This window comes from Brachyistius frenatus, unplaced genomic scaffold, assembly GCF_029030835.1.
Source record: "Brachyistius frenatus isolate BFR_SWC_R1_liver_20210118 unplaced genomic scaffold, ASM2903083v1 Contig_211, whole genome shotgun sequence".
Classification (NCBI taxonomy): Eukaryota; Metazoa; Chordata; class Actinopteri; family Embiotocidae; genus Brachyistius; species Brachyistius frenatus.
This window is the reverse complement of record NW_027210810.1, coordinates 15,261-32,126: the sequence shown is the minus strand read 5'-3', so window position 1 is coordinate 32,126 and position 16,866 is coordinate 15,261. Positions and strand designations below refer to the sequence as shown.

The 16,866-nt window shown below is 33.7% G+C and overlaps 1 gene segment (V, D, J or C); it reads left to right on the top strand.

Moving 5' to 3' along the window:
* The window catches only part of LOC138633221 (M1-specific T cell receptor alpha chain-like), a 34,209-nt gene extending 19,268 nt beyond the window's left edge, over positions 1–14,941 (top strand). The window contains 4 exon segments of the C gene segment in view: positions 12,629–12,835; positions 13,560–13,598; positions 13,688–13,795; positions 14,621–14,941. Coding sequence covers positions 12,629–12,835; positions 13,560–13,598; positions 13,688–13,795; positions 14,621–14,622 — 356 coding nt within the window.
* Positions 14,942–16,866: the final 1,925 nt, after the last annotated feature.

Here is a 16,866-nt window from a genome sequence, read left to right as displayed (position 1 = left end):
GTTATTTTTTTCATTTAAGAAATTTTTTTGGACCAAAATGCAACTTTTTAAAACTCCAGTGAGGTCCAGTTAACAGCTTGCCTTTATAAATATGAATAATTGTAATTAAAAAAATTGTAAAAAAAATAAATAATAATAACTAAAAACTCAAGGCAAAAAGATTTTGTATTCTCTAATTTCTGAAATATTTCCTTTTCTGTACAGTTAGAATATTTAAATATAAAGTAGCTTTGTGCAGTACTGTTTTTCATCTCTGGGTTTGCGTAGCTGCTTTTCTTATTGTGTGACTAACTTTGGAAATTCAAAGCTCGTCTTTGGTTCTGGCACAAAACTGAAGATTGAATCAAGTAAGCCATTTTATCAATTTATAAGAAATCTGCTGGCTATTTATCCCTGGCTTCTGTAGTTGGCTAAAAATGGTCAGCAGCAGCTTTGATTAATACAAAAAAAAAAACACATTCGATGATTTTAATTTCAATAGAAATATTTGTGCAACATATTATTTCTGAAGTATCATCTTCTCTGTAGATTTTTTTTTTACCTGCCACCTGGTTTGATTTATTTACTAGTGTGTGTGTGTGTGTATATATATATATATATATATATATATATATATATATAGAGTTAGCGATAGATAGAGTTCATGTCACTGATGTCAGGTTTTGTGTAGTTCCATTTTTCACTGTGTGACTAGCTATGGGGAAAAAATTATGTTTGGTTCTGGCACCAAACTCATAGTTGAACCAGGTAGGAAATATTCTATAAGGAGTGTAATGGTTTGTTGATTACTGAAGTCAGCATTTTTCTTTGTTTCTGAAATGCTAAACCTTGTGCTTTTATTACGTTTAATTTCTGAAATATTATCTTTTGTTATGTTTTAAACTTGTCACAAATTTTAATATACGGAAATCGTGCGTGTCTTTGAGCTCAGGGTTTATGTACTTGGGTTTGTTCTTGTGTGTCTGGCTTTTCAAATTCCAAACTCATCTTTGGTTCTGGCACAAAACTGACAGTTGAATCAAGTAAGTTCTTTAAAGTATTTGTAAGAAGTGATGTTTGATATAAAGTAACTCTATGAATTAAATTTGTATTTGGTCCTACAGAGGCTTAAATGATCAAATTCAATTAGAAGATCAGTTCAAACAAATTTATAGTTCTTAAGTGCGTGTCATTGACGTGAAGGTTTGTGTAGTTGGGTTTCTTATTGTGTGACTGAATATTCAAACAACAAACTCCTCTTTGGCTCTGGCGTTAAACTGACTGTTCAATCAAGTAAGTCATTGAATTCTTCAATCTGATGCAACTCTTAAATCCGCATTTTTTTTTAGCTGGTTTAATGGTTTCAAAAATATCCTCTAGCTGCTTCAGTTAAAAACAAACAAACAAACAAAAAATGGGTAAACCTAAACTTTGGACAGAAACGCAGTATTTAAGATTCACTCCGATAACATTTTAATTTCTCCTACATGTCTCTGATCAAACTCGAATATCTGATTCATATTTTGATTCTCCAGCTTAAATCCAATTGTTCTAATTAAACCCAATGAGAATCAATAAGAGTTTCTATTTTACGCATTATTTTTTTGTATAGATAGAGTATGTTCCTAAGGAAAGGGTCACTGCTGTTATTGTTCAGAGCCAATCCACTGTGTGACTGGTTCAACAGGAACACGGAGGCTCATTTTTGGAAAAGGGACCAAACTAACTGTAGAAAGCAGTGAGTATTAACAATTTGTAACTTCAAGAGGAATAAAAAACAACAACAATTGGATCTAAAAGAAACCTTTTGGTTATGAAATTGTTAATCATAAAGTGATGCTTTGCATTGGAGAACTTGGAAAACAATGTCAACTTCTTCGTAATAACCAAAAACAAACAAATTGCAGTAAAAATGTGTCTTAATGTACAATTGTTTGCCGATGACGTGATTTAGTTCATTAGTCACTGACCCATTCTTTGCAAGAAGGCAATCAAGATAATTGTTGAATTTGGAGAGTTTTGTTGTTGACTCTAAATATTTAAGGCTTTTTTGGGTCTTTAGTTTCATTGGTGGAAAGTGGCTGAAATAATGAGACAATGATGTCCAGTTATCAGATATCTATTTAAATATACAATGATTGTTCTGGTTTTTAAAGAAAATTACACGGCAATGACAATTTTACATCCAACTTGCTAAATGTCTTAGTTCTCGATGTACGTGTTGTCATCGCAATGGAAATGTATTTGCGTTGCAGCACAGCAGACAGTATTCAGTCATTAGTCTTGAGGAATATACATTATGCAGGTAAAGACTTAAGAACTTAGTTTCCATTGATCAGATGTACATAGCACATTGTTTCTGAACCATGTATAGATGATTGTGAAACAGAAATCGTACAATAAGCAACTTAATTCTGCTACCTATTTTTGACCTTTAACGTCTAACCCAAGTTCAAGTTTTACACTGAGCTGGTCAAGCTTTAAAATACACACCAAAGGAGACAGTCTGGCTCCAAACACAGCAACCCATCAATTAAAACAGAAATGAAGTGATTATAAATTGAACATAAGACTTAATGGTTAAAATAAGAATAATAACTATAAGTCTAAATTTACTTTCAAAACGGCAGAAGTTTTTGTTCAGATCAGATTCACTGTGACTACTTCAGGATCAAACTGGAAACTTATCTTTGGAAAAGGAACCAAACTCTTTGTCGAAAGCAGTGAGTAGAAGTCAAATTTACAATAAGTAAATTAATTTGTTCACGACAAGCTAAAATTTGTTGTTTGCTTAACTAAGAAAAGCTAGATTAAGATAAATTTTGTTCTCAATTTATTGCTCTAAAACCTTCAACCCTTCAGCTAAGAGTAGAATAAGTTCAACAATTTGCAGATGACATGATTGAATTTGTTAGTGTAAGAAACTTTCTACAACAGTTATTGTTAAGGCTAGAAACACTGTGGGACAGGGAACTTCAAATTAATATTTGGAGAAGGAATCAGACTGACTGTTGATCCCAGTAAGTACTGCAAGATTGCTTCTATACTGTGGTATTTATAGCATTTAAAGTTAGTCACGTTTGAGCTATTTACGGTGAAAAATTATATTATCCTGTTAAAATGTTATCCTGCAGTTTCATCACAAATAACCCAAACTACATCAATTGACGTAACGTAGCCAACAAACTACAATTTATCAAATTCACTTTTATATGCAACTTTATCAGCTGCTTGTTTCCAAAACCAATTTAAGCCTGTTATACAGCTAAGAATCTGTAATGCACTCACTCCTGAATTGTAATTTATATCCCTAAAACACACAAAGTTTGTGCCTAGGTGCCTGAAAAGAAAACTATACATATATTTTTAAAGCTGTCTGCTGAAGTCATGACAAAAGCTTGACAGAGTTGAATTAACATGGATTTCTGTGGTCGAGAAAATAAAGTAATTATTGATGAGAATTTGTCAGTACCTTTGCTGAAGCCAATTGAACAAAACTTATTTTTTAAGTTTACTCCTCTCAACTATTAACATGATAAAAAAAAAATGCAGTGCTGTCACATTTGAATTAACTGCACATAATTATAATTATTTTATATTCCCCACACTTACTGACTTCAGATTGATCTGCTGCCTCATTTCAGTAGACAGTAGTGTTTTATGTATTTGAGTTTCGGAGTGTGTGACTGACACTGGGCTTTACAAAATCATCTTTGGTGTTGGCACAAAACTGATAGTTGGCTCAAGTAAGTCCAATTTTATACTTTACCGGCGCAATTGAAGAATTGTTAGTTAAATGGAGTACAGAAACTGGAACGAGAAAAATAGTGAAATACTTTAAGTACACATTGTGCACTCTTAGATTAGTCTTTTCTATTGATACTGTTTCACTAAGCAGTCCATTTTTGCATCAATAACAAAAGATGAACTCTCACCATTTCTTCACATTCACATCACAATACTTCTTAATACTTCAAATTTTCGCTGTCTCCAGCTGCTTTTCTTTATTTATTTTTTTTACATTTCATTCCCATTATTGCCTTTGTAAAGACATCCTTGATCCTCCAACCTTTAGCTGGCTGCTTGTATGATTTGTCGCTCTCTTTGTTTTTGAGTTGTACTTCGGCTTTCACTTCAGTTGTTGCTGAGTCTGTTTTCACTGTGTGAATAATGGAGTGAAGCTCCTGTTCGGCAGTGGGACAACTCTACGCGTAGAAACACGTAAGAAAATAGATCTTTGGTTAATTTAAAATGCTTCAGTCATGTATTCAACTTAACAAATAATGAATTGGCATGAAATACTGTTGGGTATTATTGCTAACTCAACTGGTTCAAAGCTGATACGTGGCTGTATTGAATCTTATTGTTTGCAAAAGATGTGATACTGTCAGGTATTATTGCTAACTCAACTGGTTCAAAGCTGATACGTGGCTGTATTGAATTTTATTATTTGCAAAAGATGTGATTTACTTTGTCAGTGAGACTTTGTAGTTTCATTTTCATGCCATTTATTGACAAAATTGTATTAGTTTTGCCACATAAAAGTAGAAATGTTTGCAGATTATTACCACCTAATGTGCTCTAAGCTGTGCTATTGATAAATCATTAGACAAGTTGTATTTCATAAATTTTACTCGAGTGTCTCAGTGATCTGAGCTGTGATCAGTAGCAGACTTTATGTATTTGTTGGTGTCACAGTGTGACTGGATCTGGAGTTACCAAAATCATCTTTGGTTCTGGCACTAAACTGACAGTTGAAACCAGTAAGTTTGTTTTATCCATTAAGATTGATGCTTGATCAATAGTCTAATTTTGGAATTCCCTGAACAGATTTTGTGTGTATTTGTCAAAGTGCCAGTTGCCTTCAGAAGAGTTTTGACTGACCTCTGAACATTATGAACAAAAACATGTTAATTTATACCTTAAATGTTCCAAGTCAAGATTATTTATCCATTAGAAAGCCAAAAATGGTGCCATGCTGTAGATCCACATGGGTATCTGATAATAGACCTTAAACTGAAAAAAGACAAGGTTTTCAGTTTAAAGTAGACATTATACAGGGTTTAATCTGGTGAATTTCTCTGATAGTACTATAGGCAGTAAATTCAAGTTGAAATAGTTTGCAGTCATTAAAATGGGCCATTAGCTGATTTTAGTTTTAGTTCATCCTGTTGTTGTTGTGTGAATCTCGGAGGAGCAAAACTTCTCTTTGGCAGCGGAGTGACTCTGTTTGTGCAAACCAGTAAGAAAATGACCTTCGTTAAACTTTTCTGAAATAATGGTTGTAGTAATTAAATTTACTTCATAGTCGAGCTAAGATTTTTCATTACTAAATGTTTTGTCTCAAAATGGATAATTTGTTTTCCATAGTTTACATTAGACATTAAGCTTTTAACCTGTGAAAAATCCTATATTTTATGACTGAAAATGACCAGGTGACTATAATTTAACATTAAATTCCCCACATAAGAAAACACACACTGTTCGAACTAGTTTTAAAAAACAAACAAACTATTAACACATATTCTTAGTTGAATTTTAAAACTTTACACTTTACATAAATACATTTGTTGATGTAGACAAATTTAAGACAATTTTCTTGAACAAAATAACACCGACAACAAATAAGCCAATGGCACTTTAATCCAGCCATTATTTTGGTTCCTGTAAAACATATTTTGGTTCACTTTGGTGCTCCAGCACATAATTTTGAGTGTTTTCTTTCTTTGCCATAAAAGATAATGTGCTAAATCATTCCCTTTAACTCTTAACCAAAACTGGCTGACAATAAACTGAAAAGCTCTTAAACAGATTCAACACAAAATCTTAAAACATTTTAATTACTTCTGAATCTTGGGGGAACAATGCTGAAAAAAATAAACTTATATATACTTCGTCTTTGAAATGATAAAGCTCTTTTAAATCTTAAAAAGCATGCTCTTAGATTTTGTTCAGCCTTCCTGAGCTGTGTGACTACAAGCAATCTCCAAAAACTCCAGTTTGGATCTGGAATTAAACTCATCGTCCACGACCGTGAGTACAAACTGTTTATTATGAATGAATAAATAAACATGTTTCATAAATCTAAAATGTAATTTACCATTTTTATGAGAACATCTTCCTCCAGTTTTATGTCTAGTTGTCGTGAAGTTATTCGGCTGTTATCATGTGGAAAACACAAAACATTATCAAAAACCCAACAAATTTGCAATTGAAACTGATTTTAATGTATACACTGAATTAAATATCAACACACGAGTCCAAATATACAATTCAAAAAACGCATAGCAGGTGCTTTGATTCATTAAATCAAACATACTCATCCATCTGCTCAGTGAGTTAATGTTATAAAGCGACTCAGTGTGTGAATGACGGGTCTGGGAGGGTGACGTTTGGACGAGGAACTGAGCTGAAAATACTGAACAGTAAGATTATTAAACACAAAAACAGCTGCATCAACACTGACAACTAATATAATTTACAAAATGCTAAAACACCATTAGTGGACATGGTTTAATGTATTTTATAGCTGCAAATGTCAGTAACAGCTTTGTAACAAGTAAAGATGGAAATATCTGTATAAATAATAATAAATAAACAACCGTACATGAAATATTCCTCTTTTGCTGGTTCATAATCTGAACTGAAAAACCAATGACAAATCTTTATCAACTTTTAACTTTGGCATTTGTCATCATAAATGACATGATCAGGGCAAAACCATTAATCATGTACTGGAAAAACTAATCTGTAGATTTATTCATGATGGAAATAGATGCACTCCTTATGGTAAAATGTTTATTCAATTTATAATTTTCCTTTAATTAGTTCATTCATTTAAAACTTTTTTTAAATTCTCTAATAAGATAGTCAATCTAAGTCGTAACCAAAAAGTACAAGGAACATAAATAAATAAATTAAGCCTTTCTTGAATCTGAGTTATTGATCAGCCTTCATGTACTGTGTGACTGGAACTGGTTACCAAAAGCTCCAGTTTGCATCTGGAACTAAACTCATCGTCCACGACCGTGAGTAAAAATTATTTGTATTTTAAACAAGCCTGAAGTAAATATAAACATATATTATGTGTCAACTGACCATTCAGTTCTTTAAACTTTTACAAACATATATTCTCTTTAAGTTCTTAACTTATCTTATGGGAAAATCCAGCACAAATTTCATGTTTTACTTTGACAGCTCCAAACTTTTCATCACTGCTACTGTTAAATTTAAATATTAAAATCCCTGTGAAATCTGATCGCAAATTTCTAGAAGATGTATCTGAGTTATTGATCAGCCTTTCTGAACTGTGTGACTCAATCTGGTTACCAAAAACTTCAATTTGCGTCTGGAGTTAAACTCATCGTCTACAACAGTGAGTAAAAACTTCTTATTACAAACTAAATCATGAATATAAAGAAACTTGTGACAAATATAAACAAACACTGTTTGAGTTCTTTATCTTAAATCTATTTGCAATCCCTCCACCATTTGGTCACCAAGCTCGTTTCACACTTTTCAATAATTTTAAGTGACATAAAATCAAATCATCAGTGTACAGTGTGAACTTGATATTTCCACTCAATACTAATTCTTGTTAGATTTGAGTAAAGTCCAGTTTTTATATATCGATAAATAAGATCACTTTGAAAGATTGCCCCTTTTCAGTGCATTTCAGTGTATTTCATAAGGTGTTACTTCCATCTTAGCTGCTGGCTTTCTATATATTTGTTTAGACTTTGTTCTGTTTTATCTTATAAAATACTGCACCCTTAAATAGACATTTATTGCTTCACTGTGGTCTGCTAGTGTCTAAAACTTTAAATTGGTATTCCTAATTTTATGATTTCATTCACATTTAAATTTATTTAAAAGGTTTAAGAACTTGATTGATTTTTAAATCAGGGCTTACATGTGATTGAAGTGAGTTCATCAACAGTATTCGTATGTTGCATAAATCAATTATCATAAATGTCAACTCTGTTACTTCAGTTTCCATTAACATATTAGCTTTTAAGTTTAAATAAAACCAACACAGAACATTCATGTAAAAATATGAGTATACTTTGATTGGAGAGATATGTGTTGAAATGTACAATAATGTCACATTATCACTCATTACACTTTACATTAACTTTACAGGACAAGTAGACAATTGGAGAGAGTTTACTGCAATTTTGAGATTATGGGATGTTATATTCTGTAGAGTTAAAATGTTGAGAGTTTGAATGTTCCGAGGTTTTTGAGCTGACAATGTTCACAGTGTGAATGACGCTACACGGAAAATTATCTTTGGGAATGGAACCAAACTCATCATACAATCCAGTAAGAGTGAAACATATTATTTTTATATTTTTTGCAAGAGAATTTGAAGAACTTTCTTTCAGCGGTCATTTTCTAAAAAATTACTGACGACAGCAGTTTGATCCAAAGGTCAGTGTTTGAAGGGAAGCTTAAAGTCCTAGTTAATTAATGTTGGTGGAATTCTTGAATCATTAATGCTGACATTCCATAATTTTGCTCAAATGACCACATTTCAATTAAAAAACAAAAATTTAAACCACAAGATTTTGAATAAAATGGGTCGCTCTTTATACTATAAATTTAACAAGTTATTGTAAATCCTACAAGAAAAACGCATTGTATTGTGGAAATAAGTAATTATTCTAGGAAAATACAATTCAAAAATATTTTGTAAACACATGACTGACTGAGGACTCGGTGATCAATCTGACCTTTTAATCATCAATAATCAGACTGATGTAACTGGAAATAGAAAATAAACAAACCTGCAGCTCTTCAGATTAAACACTGAAAGCTAAATATAGCCATAGAAATTTATCTCGCATATGTAGCAGGTATAAATTACTGTTAAAAATCTCAGTCAGTTTATGGGCTGAAGTGTCCCAGAGTGTGAATGATGGGACTCGAAGGCTGATCTTTGGACGAGGAACTGAGCTAAAAATACAAAACAGTAAGATTTTTTTTTTGGATTTATTACTCTAAAAAGAACTAAATCAATCAGTGATAAACCACATAATTATTATTTGGATGAATGTTTATGGAGAGGAATTCAACAACACGTGCACTTAACGTTTTACTCTTTTACTTTTAATTATATCTGCTACCATATTGTTGATTGACAAAGATCAATAGCAGTTATAACAGATATTTTACAGCCATCAGTTACCAAGTAAAACATTACGTTAGTTATTGATTTGTGATGATGCAGTTATAATAATCACCAAACATTTATCTCGGCTCTGTAAAAAAGTTTTCAAATAAAAATTCAGCTGTTGAAAGTTCAGGCTGTTTGTTCATGTTCAGATTATAACACAAGAATATCAACAGAATTAAATCTGAATGTTAGATGATTACAGTTGAGACTGGAATATGAAACAGACAGCAGCAGTGACGGCCATCCTCTGTGTGGGTTGGTTTTCGTTTAAGCTCTCTCTAATGTGTGACTCAGACTGGACTCCAAAAGATCGTGTTCGGATCCGGCATTCAAGTCTCGGTAGAAACATGTGAGTCCTGTTTCAATCACTCAGTTTGAGGGAAATAAAAGCAGTAAGAGGAGCCTTTTATGGTGAAATACATGTAAAAAAATGATTAACAACAAATATTTTTTTTCTTCCTATAAATGCCAATATGAAAAATCTGCAAGTATTATATCAAATGATTGAATAATTACCCAGATAAAAGGTTAAAAGTGAAGGTGGTGAAAATATACTCTGAAAATAGCTGACTGTTCATAAAGGTTAAGGTTACTGTTGTTTAGGAAATATTTTAATGTTTGTCCATAAAATGAACATTTCTTGCTGCTTATTGCAAGAAGTACAATTACATTAAAGTTAGTAGCTACATATTTGACACAAAAATAAGATATAAAAGAGTGTCAGAGTGTCTGTCGGTTATTGTTCAGGTTACATTCAGAGTGTGACTAGTAACAACGTGAAAATAATTTTTGCTTCAGGAATTCAGCTGAGAGTTCAAACACGTAAGTAGAAATGCCTTTAAAAAGCATTAAAAAATGATTTTCCTAAGTTCGTAAAAAAAATTGTTTTATGTTAGCATGATATTCTGCATCACATGATTGGTTTGGAAGAAACCAGCATTTTGTCTCAACCCTAATAGTACTCAAAAATCACATTTTTGAAATCTGGTGAGGTTCATCAGCATTCTTCAGCCGTTGTTGTGGTGGCTCGTGTGTTCTGACAAAATCCATTAAATATTCTCATCCAGCAATACTTTAAGCAACAGGAAACAAGGATCTCTTGTCTGGACTTCAAAACACTCCACATTTACTTTCGAAAAGATCCAATTTAACTTAAAAGCACATTTTACGAACAAATTGTTTTTAATGTTAATTTAATGAAGTTGATATAATTTAATTCTATGGAAACGTGGTCTCACAAACAGCAGAGTTACTGGTGAGCAAACAGCTGGAAGAGCTGAGTGTTTTTGTGCTGGAGGTGATCAGTGTGTGAATTCTGGGCTCAAGTTAACTTTTGGAGACGGAATCAAACTTCATGTCCAGACTAGTAAGTTGTTAACCATCTTAAATCTGCGTGTATCACATTTGAAATATTAACCACAAGAACTCACATCCAAAGAGGGAATCTTATAAAACTTACAGGACTCTGTAAACTAGAGGAAAATCTTGCTGCGTTCAGGCAGCTGGGAAGCGGGAAAGTTTCCATTTCCCAGTCGAGACCATTCACATGATGGGTTTGATCAGTTACCTGCTTCGTGTCCTGTTCGTATGTCTGTTGTAACGTTAGCTAAGCAAATTAGCAGCAAGTTAAATGCTTTTTAATCTACATGGCATGATTTCTGTCAGTCACAGTAACGGTAAATGGCAAGCCAGAAGGCTAACATTACCTTAGACACATGAAAACTGCATTTTCTTTTGTCATGTTGATAAAGTATCGCTTAACGTCACAATACCTTGCCCTAACTAGCACGAGCTAAATTAACCATGAAGTGTTAAAATTTTGCACTGAGAAAGTAAATCTCTTCAAATAGTCGAATAACATCAAACTGACTTCTCGGAGTTCTCTAAAATTTCCAACTTTCCAAGTAGGATTTTTTTTCCAGTTTGACAGGCCTGCAGGTGTATTTTCCCACTCTGAACTTTCCAACTTCCCAGTTGTTTTTGAATGCACCATAATGTTTCATTACCATTTATCTGGTTATTCACAGATGTATAGCTCGCTTAATTTGAATAAATCGATCAATCTATAATTTTTTTTGACCAGGACACTAAAATGTCCAAATATTGAAAAGATTCTGAAAAAACAAAACAAAAAACAACTCACCAAATGTAGACTGTTTGTGTTAGACCGCATTAAAAAAAAGAAAAATATGAATTCAAAAATGTTGCGAGGAACTGACTCATCTGAGTTTAATGAAGGAGCCTCAGTGGTTTTCGAACACGCCTGAGTTGCTGTGTGAATACAAACAACAACAAACTTGTGTTTGGATCTGGAATCAAAGTTACTATATTGTCACGTGAGTGTGTTTTGGATATCTTAAGCCGCTATACTCAAATGTTAGATAATCACGTTTTACCTTATTGCAAATATTCTCAACACATGATGGTATAAACTCTCAGGAATTTATATAAAAAGTTGCTGCTGTTCAGAGGACGTAAATAGAAAAATTATAACTTAAAATTTTGCTAAAGTGCGTTTTAGGAGTGAAAGTCGAGAGACAAACGTTTCTTGTCTAAAATGGTTTGTCGTCCATTTTTTGACTTTATGTTCATGAAATAACAAATCTAGCTTCCTCTGAGTAAGACACATTTAAATATAAAAACCTCTTTTCCAATCGGTTCGCTGCCTGGACTGTTTAGGATCATTACGTCTAAAATATTGAACTTCATTTTTGGTGAAGCTGCTCAAATGTTTCTGAGTAGGTTTCAATCACAGTGTGTCTGTGAGTAGATCTGTCATTGTTATTTCATCATCACCACATCAAGATTATTTTACTTAATCGTGAGAATTGCTTCCATTCACGTGTATAAAAACAGCTGGAACAGAAATGTCAGATTTCCATCGCTTTTGACTCTTTTCATGACGACATCTCGTTGCACCTCCTTCTTCTTCTATGGTTTAATGGCACATGAATTAGTGCCACCTTAGTTCACTGTTTATTTTGATTATTGACTGCTGTCGGTTCCTTTTAGCCTTTTGGGTCGCCTGTTTTTACCCGAGGGAGCTCAAGTCTCTTGGCTGAACTCCAAATTATCTTGGAGCAAACTTTCACAAAAACATTCAGGCTGACCCGTTAAACCAGCCAATAAATGACAAAGTTAAAAGACTTTCAATGAACAACGGGTAAAAGTTACGTTAAAGACATCACTTTCGACATCAGAGACACGAAAAGAGTTTAGTAAGTGAACTCTTTGTTGTCCACGCTTGACAACCGACTCTGTGTTCCGATGTTTAATGCCATTAAATGCCTCTTTCTCTTCATAAGGTGTATTATTAAAAGTTTTAAATAATGAATTACAATTATTTGTTTTGCAACGAATCTTTAACTTTTTGGATTCAGCTCTTCGTCTAACAGGTCGACTCCTCGAAACCTCCCTCTGAGATGTTTTAGCGTTTGTGTTTCACGAGCCGTCTCTCTTGTGTCTTTTCAGGGGCCGATCTCAAGCCGTCCTACTACAAAGTGGGAAATGACAATACAACGGCGTGCCTGGCCACTGGCTTCACCAGACATAAAGCAGCAAACAACCATACATATTACGGAGACCTTTTCAAGAACTCCTCGGCCGTCCCAATATCTCCAGACCTCGATGTGTACAACCAGGTGGTGTTTCTGCCAGATAATGGAATGCATTGTGAAGGTGAGTGAAATTAATGGGAAAATAAATTCACAATTTAAAAAGAAATCTAATATTTAGAAGACAGCTTATATCCCCATGCATAAATATAAAAAAAATATGTCAAATGTAATTTAAAAAGCTAGAAATCTTGGATTGAATCTGTGATCCACTCAATGTTTGAACAGAAGGATTAAAAAAAATTGAGATCAAACAAAAATTCCAGTTTATTTTTATTTTTTTTACCGTTTTCTTTTTCGACGTCTTTATAAATGTGTTAAAACCAATAGACTGTATCTAAAAGTGGACGTAGCTTCCAGGTGAAAAATGAGGCTGATGTGCAAGTGCCTTAAGCTGCAATACCACCGAGTGCCACTAGAGGTTGGCTCCAAAAAACTCAATAAAAGTCAATAAAATTTCTCTGCGAGTTATCGTGGTGTCGTAAGCTAAAGTCGCTCATTCTTCTTAGTTTTCTGGCGGTTCGTCTGAAAATAATCCCGTCATTAATTCGAAAGTAAGCTTCAAAAAGTTGTGTTTCTTGGGGGCGTGCCTGTTTGATTGACAGGTCTGTGGTGCAGTCAGGTTTAAGGCTATCGGTGGGCGGGATGTAGTATAGTTGGGTCTCCAATCAGATCGAGTCAGATTGAGATGAAATTCATGTACTTTTTTTCTGTAAATCTGTCGTTGTTGTGATTAAAACCATTAAAAACGAAACTGATGATCGCCTGCTCTGTTTGATGTGTTTCAGAAAAGGGATCCAAACCGTGTGACGACACTCTGGAACCAGGTACGTCTTCAGTCTGACTGATCGGGTGACTTTGAGTTTAAAAAAACCTGTGTCCATTTTTTTAATGTTTGTGACTTTGCTGTTCACAGATGTGACGGTGAACCTCGCGTCTTTGACCATCTTCTGCCTCCGAGTGATCTTCATCAAGACCGTCGTCTTCAACATCCTGCTGACTCTGCGGCTGTGGATCAGTCAGTGTGAGTACCAAACCACACGACTGACACAAATATAAATAATATACATGAATCATGATATAATCCAAAGTATATCTGATCAGCGAGAAGCCTTTGGGAACATTTTTCTCTGAACACTTTCTTTGTGAAACACCAAAACTTTGTTATACTAATTATTAATTTTAGGCTTTTACTGCCGCATCAATTATTTGATCAAAAGAAAAGATCTTAATAATCGATCAATAATTAATCAGAAACATTTTTAGTTTCACTTTCTTGGTGTGAGAATTTTCTGCCTTTACCTCTGCATTCTGGTGAATTTGATCTCTTCAGATCATTTGAGCTTCGTTTCAGCTTTGTGAGATTTCTGATACTTTACACACCAGTCAATAATCAATAAAATAATGAACACATGAATCAATAATGAACGTAATCTTTAGCAGTTGTCCTGATCTGCTCTCACTTTGCCAGATTTTAGATCGCTGAGAAGTATGGTGCTTTCCTGCACATGCCTTTCAGAATAAAAGCCTTCCAGCTGGTCGTAGTGGGCTTTTAATGTGAAACTCGTTCAGGAAATGTTGAGATTTATTTACAAAAGCTCAACAACAAAATAAAGTAATATAAAGTGTTTTTTTTGATTTTTACATGTTACATGTTGATTTTGCTTTATGAAACAGAAATTAAATACATTTTAAATCCCAAATTTTGGACCACATTTGAAGAACTCTAACATATTAGTCGTGTCACATCGGGACTCAGAGGACTGTTTGTGTATGTGGAGTTGTCATGTATAAAAAAGCAGCTTCAGGTCACATTAATTTAATATGTTTTTCATGTTTTATCTTTCAGAAATTCGACAGGAAGACGATTCAGAGAACAACTTGGTGAAGCTTCGTTCAGTGTCTCCGTCGTGTATAATAACATATGTATAACATATATATAAATGTCATGTGCACTGTGCATCATATCATCTGTTTATAACATGATGTTTTCCTGTAACACATGTATGTTGAATATTTTTTAGGAAGTTTAATGTTGTTGTTTTTTTTGTCATATTGTGAGTGATGAATCTGCTGATGTAAATATCACAGCTGCATTTAACCGACTGATTGTCCTGCTGTCAGTGAAAACTGAATAACTGCTGTGTGTCACAATAAAAAATAAAATACAGACTCAGAGTTCCTGGTTTTATTTATATCTCCTGCTTTAATGAATTGCCTTAATCCCGCTGGTCTATCTTTAAAATAATACTAAAAAAGAAATCAAACAATGTTTTCTGTTAAAAAAAAAACATTTTCTATGTCTCTTCCTCTGAACTCGGAACCATACAAATGTTGATCTTTTTGATATAAATTAAAGTTTTTATTTCACCAAATAAGAAATATTTTTTGTATTTTATGTTATGTATTAACAAATACATAATCCTAAATGTTAGGCCAAACATTATTCACAGAGAAGTTCATATGCAGCTGTTGTCCCATATGTTGAATTCAGTTCTGCTTTCCCTGGAAAAAAAAAACTGAACATAAATGAGCTCAAGCTACAACAATAACATGCTGCAGACACACTGATGCTTAATTATTAATAATCTAATGATGTCATATATATTAATAATACTCAGTCAGAGTGACCAAACCAGGACTTTTAGTTTAATACTTTAACAAAAAAAATTCTGTGAATACTTCTGCACTTTTACTTAAGAAAGGATTTTTTTTTTTTTCTGCAGGACTTTCACTTGAAATGACGTTTTTTCATATTTGCTACTTTTACTGAAGGAAACTGACACTTGACTAGTTGGTGGAGGCTGACAACCATGAGGAGGAAACTCTAGTTTGTTTTTTGATTCAGAGCTGATTTCAGTATTTATTGAATTAGTTTGTTGTGTCTTTATCATTTTAACATCAGGGACAACAATGAAAATCCTTTTTAGACTGTGTCATTTCGTAGTTGTGTGTCATTTATTGTCTGCCTCCTCATCTCAGTGTCAAAAAGATCAATGAAAGCAAATGGGGCCTTCGTTGATGATTGTAGTTCCTCCTCTGGTTTTCCTGCTGTGACAGTGAGCTGTTAGAAACCTCTGACAGTAAATCTGAGAGTCGCATTGACGAGACAATTTTTTTTTTTTATAACATTATTAGTCATCTGAAGAACTGTTTTAGCAGAAAGTTCCCTCTCTTTCTCTATTGATAATTTCCTGCAAGAAGCAGACGGTTTATCAGAAGAGTGACTCCTCTCCGTGAAATAAACTTGACGGTCGAGTCTCTGCTCGGCTGAAAACTCTTCATGAGGCTTTAAATCTGCAGTTTGCTGCTTTTTCATGAACTGAGCTCGTTGAGTTTTCATTGCTGTTACTGAGACGCTAAAGGTAAATAACTGTGATCAGTGTTTGTGATCAGCTCAAACTGGAACGAGCCGCAATTCTCTGCGGTTTCCTGTTTGTTCTGCTGCACAATACGCTAACAATGCTGTGTGTGTGTGTGTGTGTGTGTGTGTTTGTGTGTTTGTGCTCTCTTACACTTGTTTTTGAGGGCCGTAGAAGGCCTACTACTTTAACGTAATCTTAAAGTTTTGAATTATGAAATACACTTTTGTGCGAAGTACGTGTCAGGAAGTCAGTGTTTTCAGTTCTTTCACAGGAAATAAAGAAAGAATATTGATTTATTTCAAGTATGATTAAACTTTCAGAAATGCACGATGTTGTTTTTGAGAAATAACAAACATGAAACCAACGTAAAGGAAAATAATGACAATAAAGTCAAATATTATAAGCGACTCAATAAAAATAACATCAACAAGAACTCGCACACTCCAACAACCCACCCACGCTGCATCTCTGTGTCGGCACAAAACAAGACTTAGATGGACAACATCTGAGTTCAGTGGAAACATCTTTGAATTTAAAACCCCGCGTCCCAGTTTCCTCAGAAGTACAAAAATAAAAATAGAGTTGCAGCAGTTGTATTTCTGTTCAAACCACTGAAGTTATAGTTTAACTGCATGTCTGTCCAAACCTTTATACATGTTGCTGCAAAGAAGCTACAAAGTCTAAAAACGTGGATGTTCGACTACCAAACTCGAACGATTTCATCCTTTTG